We start from the raw sequence: 21,364 nt of genomic DNA, 5'->3' as shown, positions 1-21,364 counted from the left end.
GTTTACGAATTATTAACGAAAAACACTGACCAATGAGAGGCGAGCTCGGCTGGTGCAAGATGGCCGAGTCAAAGAACGGAACTGGGTTTTGGGCCGGTTACTGTTTTACGTTTGTAATTTGCAAACGAAACCGCGCGTTGCATTCGCATTAAGGAAAAAGTTACTTGAAATGAAAATTCATTTCCAGATTGCGAGAGACTTTAGGGACACCCTGTGTAGAGTTTTCCGGCGAGTGACGCAAAAAATGTCTGACCGGCTAAAAACCACTACGAGAATCTACTATTCTCCCGAATGTAAGACAAAATAGAAAAAATTGTGGTCGAACGGAAAAACGTATTGGTTTACAATCGGGAGAAAAATGAAAAATCAAACGATAAAAACGAAAATGATTGCTTTCAGTAACAGTACGGTAGTCTACCGCAGATAAGCAACTGACAAAACATGCCCAAAAATTAATACGGCATTCACGTAATGTACAATACGTATGTATGATGTATATTATATGTGTATACATATACATACATAGGATGTATATATACATATATAGATATACATATCAATGATCTTGTACTCAATGCAAATCTCGCAACGAATTGTAAACGAAAAAATTCGGAGAACGGAAAATCTGGCGGACTAAGCTTGACAACGCGACGCAAAGCATCGTCAAAGGTAAACTGTGTGTGTAAGCTGGAGCCTGTAGCTTCTAACCGGAACGAGTTTGATAACTTCGGAAATGTTGACTCTCAAAGAAAATAATATTCGCGAATATTCTGTAGCTCAAAATAGATTGCGTTTCATACGAACACTATTACCAATCTTTCTACCAAGTCACAATTTCAATCGCGTACATGTCCAATTCCGAGAGAATCGCATACAAATTAAATTTCTCTATTCCATATACTATCGGTCTCCTCACACAGCTATGAACTGAGATCTATTTTCAAATAGAAAGCAACTATGCATTTCTCAAAGAAAAAGTTATTTTAAGTTTTTTATTTATTTAAGATTATTCAATATTTTAATGATTGCTATTTCGAAATACTTGTTACCACGACAAAACGTAGAATTAGAAATTGTAGATTTCAATTTATATGTTATCTATTCATGAATTGATAGAAATTGAGGTAAGTTTTGAGCTACATAATATAATACCCATAACAGTAAATAATATAAATAACTCTAAAAAGGTATGCTATCTAATACCTTTCTAACGGTTTGCATGTATTTGTCAAGTTTTCAAACTATTTCCAACTAGGTGAATTGTCACCGACTACAAACGTCCCACGTATTCATGAGAAAAGAATCATTTCGATGGAAAGCTTTGATTCGCGTGTCACAGCGACGTCACTGTCTCAGCGGTCTTACCAGCGTAACGATGCGCTACGACACCTTTCGCGTTCAGGAAATGCACGAGGGTGACCATAGACCGCACGAAAACGAGGACGGAACCGTTGAGAGATAAAGAATTTTGAAAAAAGCCAATCCGGTGCAAGAAACGTATAAAACACAAGAGAAAAAACGATGGCGAAGAAACGGAAAATATGGGGTGTCGCGATCAAAAATTCGACAAAGTCAGGGAGAACGTATGTATGTCGGTACGAGTATAATATTTAAGGGAAGCATCTATTTAGAAAACATGCCCAAAAAATTGTTTATGGCACACACACACTAACGGTACGAGTTCCGCGGCTGAACGCGACACCGGCAGTCATCCACGTAAACGCTAAAATGAATGTGGTTTTTGTTACGTTCGTACAGTATCTGCGTTTTGCGCGCACGACCGATTGCATTGTTCCGCCAATTAATTCCCGATGGACACGACCCAGGTGGCAGTGGCAACCAATGAAAACCTTGTGTGGACAATACGGATATACTGCATACACAGAATATACTGTGGTAGTTACTTGCCGTTGCAAATTATATAGATGAAATTAGCCTATATGAACGTCTATGTATATACATATAGGTACATGAATATGTAAATATATAAATATATAAATATATGAATATATGAATATATAAATATATAAATATATAAATATATGAACATATGAATATATAAATATATAAATATATAAATATATAAATATATGAATATATAAATATATAAATATATAAATATATGAATATATAGATATATAAATATATAAATATATAAATATATAAATATATAAAAATATAAACATATAAAAATATGGCAAGAAGCCGTCTTTATTTCGATTCGAATTAAGGAAAAATAGTTTCTCCGTAAGTTTACACGTAACCGTTATATAAAGGTCATCAACCTTTTATTTTCTATCGGAAACTTATATTTTGTTTCACATGTACTGAATTCTGTCTTTGTTATGCATCTAAAGTCATTATGTATTAACTTTAGTGTTAGTACGCAATAATCAAACAATAACTTAATTCAATAATGAGAACGGTCAAGAAGCATTGTATTGAATATTTAGAATGTGATAGGAAACTGTTTGAACATTGGCTTCGATAAAGATATTTTTATGAATTTTTAAACTTTTCGATAATATTACCATAATACTCTTCATACGGATTAAGAATATATTCGATATACGTGAAAAAATGTAAGTATTGACTAAAAAAAAAGCCGATGACTTTTATATGTCCTTTATACGTGCACTTACAGAAACACCTTTTTATGATCCTTTTAAAGTTGTTGATCTTTTGTAATATTTTTTCCTAAACCGGATCAAAACAGAAATATAGCTTATTATAATTGCGTGAATCACCACCATACACTATCCTTAAATTGTACAGGGATTCCCACAACCCCTGTAACACTTAGAAAGGAATAATTCCTGAAAAGAATTGTAGTTTCCTTTTCCTTAGCGAAAATATTGCTTAGCGCATCGTTACTGAGTTATTAACAAAAAACACGGACCCATCAGAAAGCAAGTACGACTGGCGCGTTTCGGTGCGATAGCTAACTCGATACGACATTGGTCGCAACGAAAAAATTGGTGGATTTATTGATTGGTCCATAATTATCATTAATAACTCGTTACCGAAGCCATAACCAACATTTTTGCTTTAGGAAAACTGTCTTTTAATCACCTCAGGAATCACCTCTTTCCAGGTGTACCATGAGTTCAGGAATTCTCTGTATTACATATAAATACCCTAGTGACAAAAAGTTTGTATCACTATGAAGTACATATTCGATAATAAACCGTAATCCTTAACCCTTTATTATACTTTGACAACTTTGATTCGTGACAAGGATAATATGAATGTTGTTGTATAAATGTTATTATTTTCTTTCAAACTGAAATAGGTACTTTTGTACCTAACAATTAAGCATCCAAATATACAGATTGTTCCTACGTAAATGTCCAAACAATATATCTCATATCAAAGTTTAATAATAGAAATTGATAAAGTTCTAATTTGTAAATTTGTAAATTTCTGCCATTAAACTTTTCTTGTGCTTTCGACCACATATGAGATATTTGCTTGGGCATTTATGGCTCGACACCCTGTATACAAATATATAATAGATATTGTAATCGAAAAAATGCAAAGATAATAACATGGCAAGGGGTTGAGGGGTTAAAGCCTTTCTTTACTTTCACACAAAATTTAGATATAATCTTAATCTTGACGTTATGATTTTCAGCATATTATTTATATTTTCATGTAACATTAATTTTTGAAAGTCGTACTTTAAAAATATCTGGATTTTTTATTTTTCTCTTAGGTATGCTGCAGCGTCACATTGCCTACACGTTTATGAGCTGCCACTGCCTTGTGGACAAATTTGTTCAGAACGCGCTTTTACGACGAAAAATAATCGGTAACGTTTCATTGCATCCCATCGAATCATTTATAATTTATGGATAATTCATAGTAATTAGGTTTTAACGATTGTTATTATTTATAAAGAAGGCTACTTTTAACAGTATCAATCTCTAAACGTAGCTAATATATATTCTTAATAACAATGATAAGATTGGATTTATTTAAACTTCGTGTGATTACTTTTACAATATGCGCTTGAATAAAGTATGAAACTTGAACTTCTATGAAGGTACAATATTATTTACATATGTACTATTTAAGATGATGTTAAGAATCAATTCAACAATAATTATATAGCACTTCTTTGCTACCAAAATTTATGTATATGTACTTAATATGAAAAATCATCAAATACAATGATAATTTGTTAAAAGAGAATTTAATTCTTGGAAAGTTTATAATGAATAAACTTTGAACTTGTTATTTCTAACGATGGTGCACAGCATATGTATATTTATACTGGATGGTCAGTAACTAGTTGTACAATCGAGAAAGAGAACGTTCTACATGTAAAAATAAGTTAAAAAAATGTTTTCAAATAAGGTTTTTACTTCGACATAACTGGATTGGAAAATGCGTGAAGCTCGCGTGGAATAGTATTATATGTATGGCGTGTATGACGAAAAGTATAATTGATATATTAAAACAGACGCGTTAATCGATTCCTATTCAATATTATCACTTTCCAATCTAATTTTTCTCGACAACAGTACCTTAAATGAAAGAATATCATTCTAAATTTTTGCTTTATTTTTATATGTAGGTACGATTGCACCGCCAGTTACTGACCATCTATATGGTCAAAATGGCAAAATATTTGGAAGTCAAGAGAATACGCACAAATATAAATATTTATAACGACGAAATTCAGTTAAAACATTTAAATGAAGAAACAATTTATCAAATTATGAACATATTGAATATGACCTCGTTGCGGTTTTGTATTGTACCGTCATAGAAATGATATGAGAACATCTTCGTTTGGAACGCAAACTCCTACAAGTTTTAATATTGACATTCCCACATATTAAAAATAATCGAATATTATAGTTGTATTTTTAAATACAGGTTGCACTTGAAAGCTGAATCATGCTTATATATTTTTGAAATATTTTTACCCTCAATTATTACGAATTTATTCTCCATATCGTCACGTATGTATCCGTTATTTACTAACATTTTTCATTTTTTATTTATTAATAACAATAATAATATAATTAATAGTTTAAAATATATTTCAATGTTAATTACTTTAATCACTATACCCGCAAATTATTGATATATTGTGCAATGTTAACTAATCCCCCGGTATTTGAACAATGGCATTTCAGAATCATTAAAATTGAAATACCTTCAAAACCATTCAGTTTTCGACATGAATAGTTAAATGTTTTTTATAATGAATGATCGACTGAATCGATGGGTATACGCAATGCTGTACAATTTCTATGTGGAAGTTGAAATTATTTGGTCGAATTTGAAAACTAACTTTTACGTCAATCTGCTATATTTTCCTAATTTTATCAGATTTCGCAAATGGTAAATGTTGAGAAGGTAATTGGTGTCATATAATTTACCTCTTCAATTTTAAATTGACAAATAAAATACTTTTATTTTATGAAATTTTTGAAATTGATGGCATAATGTTTTATTTCGTTTCATTTTTATATAAAACAAGTTTAACGTCTTATTAAAAAAAATGTATGTTCACTGTATTAATTAATTCGTTGAATAAGACATATTAAATATTGTTATTGGAATACTTTATTTCTGAATTTAAAAATTCAATGTCTTATTTGATAAATATAAAGTTAAGCACGGTAACCGACTCCACCACCCTATCAACCTACATTTCAGATACCGCGATTCATAAAACCAGTAAATAATCTACTGTAGTACTCTGATTAATTCTATACAAGTTCGGAATGAATTTTTGACTACAAAACGCGTGAGCGACATCGTGTCTGCTAGACATGACCGCAGGATGCAACGAAACGGACGAATCGCTTTCAAAGCAAACGTAATTTAATCGGAGTGAACTTATCGTATTCATTTGCTAAATGTCCCAACTACTTCAACGATTTCTACCGTCGGCAATCCACAGATTCGCCGCGGCCCAAGTGGCAGGAATCATTGAAGCGTGTTGCGTGGAAGTTCGCCGCATGGTCTCATTCCTTGAGCTTCTCAGCAGTCGAATGAACGGAAAACGCATCGGTTCGGCGCGCAATTCACGCATCTCGGGTGAAAATGAACGAGCTCTCATAAATGATTCGCTCGCCGTACTCCCCCATATTTTCTTCTTTCATTCTTCGTTCCTTCAAATGAATACTCGTGCTCACCACCTGACGTGTATGCGTGTCCATCTGTGCGGGTGTTCGCTGTGTCGTCGCGTGTAGCAACGGCCATTATCTATATTTACAAACTCTTCCGATTAACTGTTAGTACGGTTATAGCGTGTACGAAAGATTCAGTTGTAAATGTAAAGATTCAGTTCTTTAAAAGGAGCTTATTTAGGTAGAAGCAATAGTTTGAACAGCTGTATTCAACGTATTAACGCCTTCCTCAGCTCCTGAAAGTCCATCGAATCTCGTTGAATTGAATGGAATTACTCGAACTTGAGAATCACTTCAAGTGTTGTTCGAATTCGAAGCTATCCAATACACTAATAAACTTGAAAAGAAGCCTGACCAAGTACTGACAGTTGAAAATTCCCAAGTGGTGGCAGTCCTTGAGGGGCGCGCATACAACACAATGGCATGCAATAGAACCAAAGTGCCAAAATAACGTGAACGTAGGTACGTAATGTAATATTCTATAAATTATTTTCAGCATTAATAAGACAATACAGTTGTAGCTGTTATGGCTGACTACCCCTAAGCGAAGTATCAAAGGATGAAAACGGTTGGAACCGTTCTATACAAAATTGTCTACCTTCGAATAACACGTAAAGCGATTCGCAACCATCGTCTTGCGTGTGAATAATTTCGAGCACGTTGCTATCGACGCGACAGACGTTGCGTACGCGAGCCTTTAAATATATTGCAGTGTGTAATTCTGTAGGTAATGCGCACACGCGCGTGCGCGTGTCCGTGGTCGCGTGCGCGCTCGCGCGAGCGTGTATGCGCCAACGATCGTGTGTGTGTGTGTGTATGTGTGGGTGTGTGTGGATGTGTCTGTTTGATTGGATGTGTTTATGTGTTTGAAACCGTACACAATATCAATTAACGTGCACAAGAACAATACTGCCACGAGATTGCGTGCAGGGCGGGTTCGTGCAGAGCCGCACGGAGCATTAACAGTGTGACAGACCTGGCTTTAACAGACACAACTTTAGCCCCAACGGACACGTTCTCTTTACAGTAGGTTGGGCCATAGACTATGTGATCCCATACGGGCGGATTATTTGCACGGTCCACAACGTCAATCTGAACCTCCACCGTTCGCGTCAAGGGCGGGAAACCCTTGTCTTGAGCCGTTGCTTCCAGCTTGTACATCTCACGCTACACCAGACCGCGTGTATAACAAACGGGAACAAAAAACAATGGCGTTAGTGTCAGTCATAACGACTCGTGGCAGTTGGTGTTTGTCTCAGAGGAGCACCGCTCTCGATTAAATGCTGCTTGCTATCTTTTATCTCTCTCTCTCTTTCTCCCTCTCTATCTTTCTTCTCTGGACAATCTCTGAACGTATTCTCGTTTTATTTCTGCCAGCCATTGCTTTGCACCCTGGTGTAGCCAGTGTTAATCGTTGTGTCACGCTAATGTATCATTGGTCTGGCTGGATATTCACCGGACCCTCTCTGCCTTAGCCGCTTCCCGCTCTGTGTTAGCCTTCTAGTTGCATGATTCACGCTCTAAGCAAAGCACGACTAGCGGCAGCTGAAAGCTGACCGTGCTGAACACGGCGACACCAAGCTAGGGATCTCGCCGATTGCTGATGCGCTTTCGCGGCCGCTTCTGCACCTGCTTATTATTACTCGTTAAAGGAAAAATGAAACCCCCATAGATTGAAGGGGACCTGGATCTCTCGCTACATCCTCGCCTACCCTATTAGGATCATCGCGCTAAGGACAATCCAGCGTCAGGCTTTCCGAACTCGTACACATCTAAAGATGTTTTCCGCTAAAATCGTCGGAGCCGATTCATTTGCCGAATTATTTGAGAATCCTTTCGCTTCGAACGTCTCGCGTTCGCGAGCCAATCTCTTCGTTGGGGCCACTCCCCCGAGTATTTCGAGTATTTCGAGTATTTCGAGTATTTCGATTTGGATCATCGATGCGACGCAACTCGATTCCCAAATGTTCTCTAGAAAATCGACTCCGACGAGTGATAACAATTAACATAAGTAAGGGATAGACAGTAGTGGTAATAGTATAGTAATGGTAGTAGTAGTTGTAGTAACAGTAGTAGTAGTAGTAGTAGGTAGTAGTAGGAGGAGTGTCCGACCAATCAGCGATCTACCGCGCCGCGCTTGACCATGCATGCCTTAACTCCCGTGGAATATAATACCGTAGAAAAATTGAAAATGTACGAACAAATGACAGAAGTGAGAAGGGTTGTTAAATGACCCAACGACACAAAACCCAATTGGAAACGTAGAAACTTCTGACGTCTACGGAACGTGTAGATTGGGTAAGAAACAGATGGTGACGGAAGTAGAAGAGAAAACCAAGAAACAGCGAAGAACACAACGGACGAAACTGATAGATCGAAAGAGACAGACAGAGACGGAAAAGGCAAAAAAAAAGGGAGTAGCACTGCATGGCACGGCACGGCATGTCACGTGTCTTGTCTCGGTCATGTCGTGGCATACAAACCTGGCTTTCACCGACGTCACTATAGTACCCACTGTGACATTTTCTTTGATGTGAATGGGGCCGTATACATTCTGATCCCACACAGGTGGTTTATTGTTTCTGTCTACGACGTCTAACTCAACGTCCACGTCTGCGTGCAAGACTTCAATCCCTCTGTCGGAGGCCCGTACTCGCAGGCGATAGCTGTCACGCTAGTGGCAAAACATTGGGCCGTCAACTCACAGGACACTTTTTCGGGACTGTTGTTGGCGGATGAATTTTTTTTTGTTCATTGTTTCTTTTATTGTTTTTTTTTTGGTTCTTTTCTTTTCATTTTGTACTTTTTTCGGTTTGTTTTCTTTTTGCTTTTTTTTTTTGGTTTTCAATTTTTCTTTATTAATGGCGTTTTACCGAGGAGATAAGTCACTCAGTGACGAGCGCGATTACCAACGGCCGTCGTAGATAACCCAAAAAGGGTTCTTTTGTTTCTCTTTGATCGCGAAACGAAACGAAAGAGATAGAAGAGAGTGAAGGACCATACAGTCTTGTGTGTATCCGCTTTTACAGTTCCAGACCTCTTTTACTCGGAGTTGTACCACGGTTTTACGATACAGTGTCCGACGCGTCTGCCAATCTCGGACCGACCTGAAACTCTCCATCTCTTATCATCGGGGTCAGTTCTACGTCGCTTGATCAGTCGATCGATCGATTTATTCGATCGTTTGCTGCGTGATTCAACATTCAATGATGTACGATGATGTTGGCCTATAACCTATACTTACCGGACCACGTTTTTTTTGCATCTACGCGTACGGATAAGTAGTGAGAATATACACAGCGATAGATTCAACGTTCTAAACAAAGAAATTTTTTAAAAGAATCGCATCGCTCGCTTTCGAAGCAACAAACAGAACAACTAATTAATAGTTGATCTTCCGTGCCGATAACGTTTCACTTTTCAGTCGACGAGTAGTATTGTTATGATGCATAGACATGCACTCTGCTCCAAAATTATTAGAACTCCTGCTTATTTCATTCAGACTAGGTACTGTCTGCAATATGGAAACTAGGAAAGTACATATCGAAACTACATATCAAGTTATAAGTGTTTGTTACTTATGCAATTAGCTTATCTATTTATTACATTTTGATAATTAAGAACGCATTAAAGCGATACTCGACATGGTTTTTTTTTTTAAATACGTGGGACATATTACAAAAGGCATAGAACCTCAGAAATAATCGCAAAATTACTAAAATGGATGCCGATCGAACAAGTAATTCAAGAGAAGAAAATTCAATTTTATTTCATACAATTGACGTTATATTTGTTATAACGCAATATATATATATATACGTTCTTGTTACAGTTCTTTGATGTAAGTGAAAAGTCTGGGGTACATTTAAGGCTATAACAATTTCCTATCGGGTTTTCATATTAATTGAATTTCCTGCTAGCGTCCTAATACTTTTGGAGGAGGATGTGCATATGGAACGATGATAACTGTAGATGAACCGAAACGCGATCGTTTCTTGTACATCGAAGTGGGAAACTTCCGTGGGATTGCGACTTTGAACAGTTTTGTTGTTTGAAAATTGGAAGTCGTTATCGGCAATACCCGACGTCAAAGAGGTCCTTCACCTGCGGATACGCCCTAGACCAGGACAAGAGAACGAACAAAAGGCGCGGTGACGCGAGTGTACATTATATCAAAGAAAGAAACGTATTCTTCGAAAGAAACCATAAGAGAAGAGATTAAAAGAAGAAACAAACCTGTTACAGAACGCGAATTGATAATCAAGACAGAACACAGATAAACATAAAATAAAAGTAATCGATTGAAAAGAGAGAGAGAGAGAGAGAGAGAGAGAGAGAAAGAGAGAGAGAGAGAGAGAGAGAGAGAGAGAGAGAGAGAGAGAGAGAGAGAAAGAGAGAGAGAGAGAGAGAGAGAGAGAGAAAGAGAGACAGAGAGATAGAAAGAGAGACAAAAAGAGAGAGCAATACATAAAAGAAAAAGAGTGACGTCTCCGAGTGACAATAATCATTTAGTTAGAACAACAACAGAGGCGAGAACAAACGAATCGAAACGATAAACATAATAGATTAGACACACTTAATTAATTGAACAGAAATTGCGCACTAGTTATAATAATGTAACGAATATCATACACGTACGATCTGTTTACTTTTTTTTCTGTTCTTTTTTTTTGTCTCTGTTGCGCCCGTATAACATTTATGCTTATCAATGTTATACCGTGTTCTCGATGCAAAGTGTTGGAAACACAAGAACGTAGTTCCTACTTACTGGAAAACAGCCCTTTTTTTTGTCATCATCAAATCCGAAGAAAGTAAATGGTGCAATGAACACAAACATAAACAATAAGAAATTCAAATTAGTTCCTTTACGAAATCAACCAATGCAGGCATTTAGCATGCAAGCGAGAATGCGTTTAAAGTAGGCATCGGGAGGAATCGGGGGTATTTGACGTGAGAAAGAAAGAAACAGACAGACAGATATAAAGAGACAGAGACAGAAATAGAGAGATAGAGAAAAAAGATAGAAAGAGAAAAATAGAGAGCTCGGTGGTTTGGGAGCTGACAGAGAGAGACCGTCAGGGTTGCCGCTCACCTTGTTCATAAGATTTCATACGGTAATGCAGCTTGTATAGCTAAATCTATCGATATCCGGTTTGGGTGGCAAACCGCTAATGGTTGTTGAGATTCTTAATTATAAAGTTGTGAATAAAAGCCCAGGAAAACGCGCTGGACTACGGCGCGAGTTCAGGTAGGACAGATCAAACCGCCAACCCTTTTCCACTCCTTAATATTTCTAGTTCTTTTAGTGCGGTACTCTTTCGAATAAGTAGTAATAACTCTTTCATAATAACGGTTCGGCTCCGAACGCAGACGCCGAGTCACACCACGCGAAATATCGACTTTGAACAAGTATTGCATCCACACGTGACACGTATAGTTAATTTATCAGTATACTAATCCGTGTACTTATTAATACACGGCTACACGAATGCAAAGGTAAACGTGTAATTGATGTATTCGTGTTTCAACTCGTTCATGAAGTGAACACTTTACTTCTCTTTCAGCATGGAAAAAGATTATTAATTGATTAACGATATTTTCAAATAACTCGCAATCGTTTCTTTTAATTTCTCTTGTTGTTTCAGCAAACAATAGCATTCTTCTTATTCTATTCTTATTATATCATCTGCTCAAAATTAAGAAACTCTAATTGCTATACTTCTTGAACAAATTGAAATAAGAACGCATTAATTACACGTGAAATCATGTGGCCGTGTATTAAGAAGTATACAGGTTGATACGCGGATATATTAACTACTTGTGTACACGTGCGTATGTAACATTGGTCGGAACCGGACCGTTCTCATTAACGACAGCGGAAAAGTACTACAGCAGTACAGTACTAGAAATATTAGGGAATAGAGAGTGACGAGAGATTTGAACCCTCGCGCCGTAATCCTCGTGTCTTTCTAGCCTTTCATTGACAACTTAAACATTAACTATCATAAAAACTATAAGCGGTTTGTCGTTAAAATCGCGTATTATTGGATTCAGCTTTGCGCGGTCTATCACCGTACGAAATCTTATTAAAAAGCGAGCGTCAACTCTGGGGGGCTGCTCTCCTTGTCAGTGAGAGTGGAGCTGATTGCGGATTCGGGAGAGGCGATTCCGGAGTTGCAGAGAGAAGGAAAAAAATTATGACGACCCCTCGTCTGATTCTTTCATTTTAACGACACTCAAAAACCGATGGACGTTTTTACCGTGGATTAACTTTTTAGGTGGATTTTTTTACGTTGCTTCGTCGTTTGTATTATCGATCCGCTTTATATCGCTTTTTTCTGTCCCGCAACGACACTGGTATGCCGCCCCAATCACAGAAGAAAAAATGTCACACCACGGACAGATTTCTTACGGTTTATCGTTTATTATTGCGCTCTCGGCAAAAAATATTTCTCGTTTTCTTTTTTTTTTTGGCTCATTGTCAGTCACGTCGTGGTTTGCGGGAGAGTAGAGGAGGAAAGTCGGGAGGTTTGCCAGAGGGATAAAGAATAACGAGGACGAACGAAAGAGAGAACGGGTAAATACAAAATGCAAAATACGAGAAGGAAAAGTATAAAGTTTACTCGGATCGTTCAAAATCGAGCAAGTTCAAAATATAGTTGTCGCAGTTCGTTGAAACAAAATGCAAATGGTAAAATACATTTCCGATTTTCTTTGAAAAAAATTCATTATGAACGTCCGCAAAAGCCAAAGTAAAAAATTAGAGGAAGAATGAATCAGTCACGATGCAAAGTGGAGAAAGAAATTGATACAAAAATATTGTGAAAATAAAATGAACAAAAACATACGGAATGGAAAAAAGGTATTTGAAATAAAAATAGAGAGGCAGAAAGAGAAAAAGAGTGAGAGAGAGTGTAAGAGAGAGATAAGAGAGAGAGACAAGAGAGAGAGACAAGAGAGAGAGAGAGAGAGAAAGAGAGAGAGAGAGAAAAAACAGATAGATAGAAAGAGAGATTGAGAGAAAAAGAGGAGGGTGGTGGCGTGGTAGGGTGGGAGGGAGTGTGAGAGCAGAGATATAGGATAGGAACGAGAGCATAGATAAAGGTTAGGAATGAGAGCAGAGACGAAGGATAGGAATGAGAGCGAGATCCGTTCCTGTAAAGGAATCAAAAACACATTCATATAAAATATGCAAGCATTTTCAAAAATTGTTTATGTCTGATGCACCACAAAATGCGTAGAGGTTGAAGTACACCGTACGTGGGGCTCAAAAAATGTCGTTCCCACCTGCTCCTGGAAGTTCAAAAAACATCACTTCCCTTTTGAAAAACATTCACATTAGTATTTAGTTTAAGGAGAATAATTAAAAGGTGATTAGTTGGGTAAAGTCGACCGTTTCCCTTCCTTTTGCTCTGTTATTCGTTCGTTCCTTCCCGTTGTTTCTCCGCGGGCTCAGTGACACGTGTGTCCAAAAAGAGGGGAACAAAAAATTTTCGCAGACGTCGTTCTCCTTTGGCTAGGTTATGGAAAATGAAAAAGTGCACACACTCGTTTCGCCACCGGTCGATTTGCCTGGGGGCGCCGCGCGCGTCTCGAAACCGCGAACCGTTTTTCGTTTCTACACTTTTTTTCTTTCTTTTCTTTTCTGTTTTCTCGGCTTTTTGCTCTTTATTTTTCTCAATCCGATCGTTCGTTCGCGCGCAAATAATCGTCGAACGAAACCAAAGCATTCTCATTTGAAGAAAACAATGCGAATTATTATTGTTGATCCGATCGAAGGAAAAGAAATCGATACAAACGGTCGACGCTTTCAAGAAGTAATCGAATTAAAAGACGAATCGAACCGAAAGGGCGAAGGAACAACAGAAGAATAATGAAAAACTGATCGAGACGGAAGTCGGTAACACAAAGAAATCAGACAAACAAAAGGGGGGAAACGAGAAACAGTAATAGATTGAGACGTTTGTCGGCGACCGACCGCGGCGATTTCAAATGAAAATTGTATTGGAGACAAGAGGTGTTCGAGAAAAGCTCGATTGGAATTTGTTAAACAGGTACTCGCGCCGCGAGTATGTACTCGATAGAAAAGAATGAGAAAGACAGAGAGAGAGTGTTCTGTTGCAAAAATAGCCCGAACGGTCGATCGATTCAGGTACATGAAGCGTTTGAAGGAAATCAGGCATAGCTAAGTATTTACCATAGTGAACACATTGTGCATATCAATGGGAATTAAAAAGTTCTATACATGTGCCGTAAAAAGGAAACTCATTGTCGTTGCATATTAGTGATAATTAGAGAAATAATTGCCGACCAAAACGTATATTAGTAGACAATTTATCCGATCAGCAACAAAACGGATTCGTGGTAAAGAACGTAAGTTAACGTAAACGTACAATATATCGGCAGAAGGTGTACACTTAAGTTTTGTATTTATATAGTATAGTATAGTATAGTTATAAATATAAATATCATATTTTATTGTAGATACGCACACACACGTATACCAGGACATCTTTCATTTTATACGTGTGAGTGCGTACGGGCGTAACAATGGCGATGGAATGTAACGTGTGTTTTCGCAATTCGAAATCTATCCATTGATTTTTTGATCGCGCCGAATAATCTTAACAACCTTCGATCTTATTCGATTCGATAATCAACAAATCGCACGGGGAATCTGGTCGATATTGCAAGAGAACGGTCGAGGAGATGGATAAACGATCTAAGAAATCGAGAACACACGGCAATCCATCGGAGAATGATTACTTTCGTTACCATTAAATGAAAACATGTAGTAAATGACTAACGATAGGAATACTCACGTCCAGAGGCTTCTTTAACACGATCCAACCAGACTCTGATTGGATCTCAAAGTACTCCAAGCCTTGATCATTGTTAGGCGAGCTCAACGTATACGTTATGGCACCGTTATTGTCGGCATCTTCGTCCGATGCCGACACTCTTAGAATATTTGTACCAATGCTTGCATCTTGTTTCACGTTTTCAATGTATCGCTGCAAACATTAGAAACCAAAGTTCTAGTTATACGTAGAATAATAGCAACAGATTCATTTTAATATATTAAGTTTGCAGCACTAAAAATGGCTAAAAGATCTTTCAAAGATGCATCTTCTATTCTAAATGTTTACACTCCATCTTCAGCCACACGGCTACGGGATATGTTCATAGTTAATCTGTCTGTACACTGACAGACAAGAAGACAACACACTTCGAACTTAACTTAATCTGCATTTATTTAACATTATAACCAAGTTTTCTTTTCTATATGCAAAGTGCTATTATAAACATACATAGGTGAAATAGAATCGAATTTCGACAGACTAAATAATTTTATTTAAAAAAAAGAATTTTATAAAAATACAGTGCGACAAAATAATAGCACTTTTAATTAAATATTATGTACAGTAATAAATCAACGATTTATATTTAATGTATAATATTTTGGGGCTCCTCGTTTATATTTATTAGCAGTCGCCATTATCTTTGGCAACGATTTATAGAGTTTTCAATAATTTCTTGCTCTAATTGTTCCCACTCATCTTGAATACGCTTTTTTTCATTTTATAATGTTGTGAAATCCTTTGCCATTTAAATAAACAACTCGGTTAAGATTTCCATAATAATTTTCGGCGATGCGATCTTTCTCGTCAATCAAAAACGCAATTTGTTTTCGAGGAAATTACTTTTTTACTTCTTTTGCGGTGTATGTTGCTGTATTATTAAAGTATGTACACGAGGCCAACAAGGGATTCCTCATAAAAAAATGAAGAAAATATGGAATACTTTTTTGTTTGAGTCTTGGGTTTTGAATCAAGTTTAAAAAATTGCTTTGTACATACGTCTTTGCGGCTATAGTTAATGTGTCGCTCGACGAAGGGTATTTTAGCAAATGTTCAAACTTGAACGTTTCGAAAATTAAATTCCAAGCAAAAAAGAAACATTATTCAGAGACACCCTTTATTTTTCAGCTGGATAACTCCGCAGCATGCAAAAGTAATAATAAAATAGTACACTCTTTGAAAAAAAAATCGCATTTTGAATTGGCCAGTGAGGTGATATCGTTAAAAATTGTTGTATAAGTTTTAACCTAGTTATCTATGCAAATGGTAAACAATTTCAAAACATTGTCGAGTGAAAAGTATGTATTCAAGATGAGTGGGAGCAATTAGAGCAAAAAACTATTAAAAATCTCTGCCAAAGATAATAATAATTGCTAGCAAATGTAACAGAGGAGCCACGGAATATTAAGCATTAAATATCATTGGTTCATTAATGGTTATACGCAAGTTTTAGTAAAATAAGCTCTTATTTTGTCCACTATACTTCAATAAAAATTGTTTCTTTTTCAAATACAATTGTCTAGACTGGCGAAATTCAATTCCAATTAGTACAATTTCGTACAATCACCTTAAATCTTTCTTTAAAACGTTATTTTAGCTGAAAAAGTTTCCATCCCATTTACCACTACCAACAGAATAAATTAAGCTGATCACGTTACGTAGCCCTTAGAACAATTTGAAATTTATTTTAAGGTCATTTTAGGGCCCTTTGGAATCTTGAATATTTGAAGCTGCGTATCCATTTGTTTCATATCATCGTACCTTATCGTTGTTCTATGTATAAGTCTGTATAAATATATTGAGTTGCATCCATGAACTCATTGAGCAGGTCAAACACAAAATTTAAGAATACTGTTACTTTGTTTTCCACATATTTCACCAATTAAAAAAAGAAGCAAACTTTTATTTTGCTTTAGCTTGTTGTTATTCTAGAAAATCAAATTTTATCTTTCATAAAGATAAAATAATTTCAAACAGTTAAATCAATATATTTTGTAGTGTATGATTTGTTTATCTGTAAAACGTGATAGGATTAATTATTAATCCGTCTTCGAAAGGCACATCATTTTGCATACTATAATATGAAAAAGAAAGGAATGAAAGTACAAAATGCATTTTTAAAATTTTTATTTTAACTCAGATATAAAAGTTAAAAAGTCATCGTTTTTAAATTCTATTATGTCATCAAATTTTAGTCAATCAAAAAGAATTTCTTAGGCATAGTCTACTAAACTATTATAATTAGTTCAACATACCAAAAAATTTATTATGGGCCAATGCTTGGCCCAATTATAAAAAAGTAATTCTATGTATGGACGTTTTATAGAAGCTCCTAAACCATTTATTTGGATCCAATGATATCCTTTTACTCATAGAGTATTTAAGAATGCGATGCAGCAATATGAAGTGATGAATTCTACTTTCGTTCAATTCCGCATTCGTTTATCTCTTTCAACAATAGGACGCCATTTTCGCAAATATTGTTCCGTTAAGAAGTCACGACAAATAAAAGATATACAGTGAATTCCCTCTACTTGTCCCTCAGCTCGATAACAAAAATGCACAATTTGGAAATAGGTGACGCGATTATTCGAGCATTGTAGCTCGTTTTCATAGCTGCTAACAATCCGCAACTGTAAAAACTAGTCGCCTAGCTCGAATAATCGTATATTCTCTTTCCAAATTATCCTACTTTATTTGCAAGCTGAGAAACAATTAGAGAGAATTTACTGTACTTGTTATTTCGGATGCTTATTCAATTATGTTAATTAAATAGAAAGTAGTGAATATGAAATTGGATATTGTTACACTTATGTATTTAAGACACATCAAAGTCAAGAAATAATAATCAAATTTATTCGATAATAGTTTATAAATGTATGCTTCTTTATTATTATTGTGTGCCGTGATATTGTAATAATTCATAATCAAATGGAAACGATGCATGCATTTAATTTACATCAATGTTTATCGACGTTATATTAAATAATTAAAATGAGTAAAAGTGTAATAGTCAATACGGCCTACAAATTGAAAATGCTAACACGATCGTTCAAGGATAAGGTCATTAATAAATTCTTCATTAATAAATCGATTGATATCAGTGCAAGAAAGTTATTTTTTAAAGAAGGGAAGAAAGATTTTAAATAGTGTTTCAATATTATTATTGCTCACTTGTGTTCTGCTACTGTAATCCTTACTATTACCAATGATAAACGAATAAATATTCAGAACTATACAATTTGTGTACACGTTTAAACATTACGATTTATTAATTCAATTAAGGTTTTAAATTCCTTTGCATCTGGTGCATGAATCTCCTTTTCTATTTTTATATTTATACTAGTTATCTGAAGAAGCTCACGAAGATTTACGTTTTCGACATTCTGCAATTAACTTGGTAATGGAATCATTATCATTAATATTCCAGACATCTTATTATACACTTGACCTCGTTGATGTCGACGGCGGCAATGAGTTCACGCGCATTTTACAGTTTCCTTTGATTTTTACCGACCCAAATGGAAATAAGCAATAGAAACTCGACGAAACTTATCATTGATGAAACATTCAGCAACAAGCAACGAATATTTCAAGGATAGTAGGACAGTGACATAAAAATGGTACGCCATTTTTTCAATGCAGCGTTAAGTAAACATAGTTTTCATATACTATTCAAGTATAATACGAAAACAATTAAAAAACGAATTAATTGAAGAGCGAAATTTCATCTATATAATACATTTTCTTTCCTTCTTTTTCGTCTTATTTTTACAAGAAACTATTTTCACAAAAATTAAGACCTATGCTTTTATGGTACGGCATACATCTTGTACAGTCTTCACGCGACAAGAAAACACCTCTGTATTTACACTCCCTTTCTTATTAGATGCTTCATTGTCGCAGCTGCCAGTCGCTATTGGCTCGCTGCGATCTTCATTTCTGTTCTCAGCCAATAGCGATAAATAGTTGCAACAGCAAGAGGAGACATGTAAACACAGAGATGCCTTCTTGCCACATAAAGACTATATGTAATTGTTCAGTCTGAATGTTTTAAAATTTTATTTTACTTTTAAGTAATTTAATTTTTTTTTAATTAAATTTATTTTTATTTTTGATTTCGAAGTTTACACAAATAATGATATTCTTTCTTACGTTTTATTATTTCTTTCTACGAATGAATATTGTACAACCTTCATTAGGATGCATGAACGTATTTACTCACCTGACGGTCGAACAATGGGGGATTGTCATTGACATCAGTGATTTCAACAGTGAAAGAGCAAACTCCTTCCAATGATGGTTCGCCCTGATCTGTCGCTTTTACAGTAACGGACACAAATTTCCCATCGTCTCCTTCGCGATCAAATACCTAAAATCATCAATATATAATTAGACGTTTTCGTGTTTAGTTTTCAAATAAATATACATAGTTTCAAAATGTTTCACAGCATAATTGAGTTATGACACCTACAATATTACGATTTCTACAGCTAAATATTTACGTTTGTGTTATAGTTTTATGTATTGTAGGCAAATTTTGTCGTTTATACATACACACACTATATAAGGTGCTCACACTAAATCTGACTAGCGTTTTTCTTCGAAACAATAATAAAAGATAAGCGTGCAATAAATAAAACATGAAATGGGTTCCTTAATATTTTTATCTGGCTTTTTTTCTGCAGCCTCAACTCGAATACATGATTAATATGATTTCTTTGCGCATGGATGTCTCTATTTGACTTTGTGCGATCTTGAAAGTCATTGTGAATGCGTTCTTATACACGTTTTCATAAGATATAAAAAACTACATGGCATCTATTTAAAAAAAAATATAATTTATCTTCATTTCTACAAAAATAATGTAAATAACAAAAAATAATATAACATTTTCCCGTTTTCTTTTTTTAATGTATCTGTTTACTGTTTGCAAAGAGGACACTGCTTAGATTTCGTGTAAACAACCTATGTACGATCCTGTGAATAAGAATTCGATGTTTAGAAAAGCTAAATGATTATATTAATTATAGAAAACTTATAAAATGTAGCCTTTAGAGCGGTCCAGATTTGGACAATAATTTAGTAGAGTGATAAGTAATTCTGTAATTAATTCTTTGTGGACGGTAGGATTTAGTTGAGTAAGACAATAAAATAATTTAGTGAATTAGATCTACCTCGATGATTTTATCTTGTTCGTCTAGACTTTCCCTACTGGTTAATAACAAAACTGACATCCGAATGCATGTTATTCTTCCGTGGACAATCTGGATCACGACTGATCCAGACAATTCCATTACTGAATTTGACGAGACATTTATTTTCTTTTTCCATCAATCAATTAAATGTTTCGCTCAAGTAACGATAACAGATTAACATAGAAAATCTGATTGCCTATGAATGATGTAAAAATATACTTGCTCTCAGAGAACTGAAATAATGCTAAAGTCTTGCACTACCATTTCATACGCGAATGTGTCAATTATTAACACTTGTTTTCTCTCAATAATCGCCTTAATAGAATGAGATTATTTCCTTTTGTACGTTTTCATCCATTTTCACTCCTAGATTTTGATAACAGAAGAATCATACCTTATTTCGGTTTAGACTAACCTTCATATTTAGCAGATTATGTATAAAATATTAACGAGGAAAGTAACTTATTACTTTCAAAGAAAAGAGATTTCAAAGAAACTAGTACTAATTCAGACACTTCTCTATATCCTAAATTATTTAATATCAAATAGCTACTCGCCAATCTACCAACTTATTGCATCTGAACTGGCTTGATATCTTATTAGTTATACATAATAAAGATTCCTAATAATAATAAATTCTCCCTAATAGTACAATAGTTTGGAATCGAAAATAGACAACTTTGGCAAACCCGACATGGTTCTTCGAACCTTACGTCTTTATACTTCTCGTCATCTCCTGAGAGAGAGAGAGAGAGAGAGAGAGAGAGAGCACGAAAATCGGAGCAGTAGGCAAACTTAAAAACCAGCGGCCAGCATATCGGTGTTTACTAATACAAATACATAATAATCTTAGAAGAACGATACCTTGACTATTTTATTTCTAATTTTCTATACAAGAAAAACTTTTTCACACGCTGTTCAGATTCTTCTAATTCAAATGAAACCACATTCTTTAGACCATATTTATTTAATATTCGCCCAAACTATGTCATGTTTGGTCTCATTTTAGTCAGAAAAATTTTAAGCAATATGTTAAAAAGTTGAGTTTTAAAATGTGCAAATTAAACAATTTTTGTTATTGTATTGCCATTCCAGGAATTCTAGCCAAAGGAGTCCCGTCGCGAGCCGCATCATACGCTTAGCCGACTCCGTTGAA

The 21,364-nt window shown here is 35.4% G+C and overlaps 1 protein-coding gene across 2 annotated transcripts in view; it reads right to left on the bottom strand.

Annotated features, from left to right (window-relative positions):
* LOC144476690 (neural-cadherin) overlaps positions 1 to 21,364 on the bottom strand; it is a 573,745-nt gene that overhangs the window by 425,690 nt on the left and 126,691 nt on the right. Inside the window, exons 9-12 of one of the 2 annotated variants that reach the window (XM_078193815.1) lie at positions 19,236 to 19,382; positions 14,972 to 15,163; positions 13,410 to 13,442; positions 8,633 to 8,823 (exon numbers count right to left, since the gene is read on the bottom strand). In XM_078193815.1, the coding sequence (XP_078049941.1) occupies positions 8,633 to 8,823; positions 13,410 to 13,442; positions 14,972 to 15,163; positions 19,236 to 19,382 (563 nt within the window). Of the gene's footprint in view, positions 1 to 7,125; positions 7,317 to 8,632; positions 8,824 to 13,409; positions 13,443 to 14,971; positions 15,164 to 19,235; positions 19,383 to 21,364 lie in introns of both variants that reach the window. The other variant, XM_078193813.1, reaches the window with a different exon arrangement.

This window comes from Augochlora pura, chromosome 11, assembly GCF_028453695.1.
Source record: "Augochlora pura isolate Apur16 chromosome 11, APUR_v2.2.1, whole genome shotgun sequence".
Taxonomy (NCBI): Eukaryota; Metazoa; Arthropoda; class Insecta; order Hymenoptera; family Halictidae; genus Augochlora; species Augochlora pura.
Note: the sequence above shows the minus strand (reverse complement) of the source record. Positions and strands in the feature narration are given on the sequence as shown.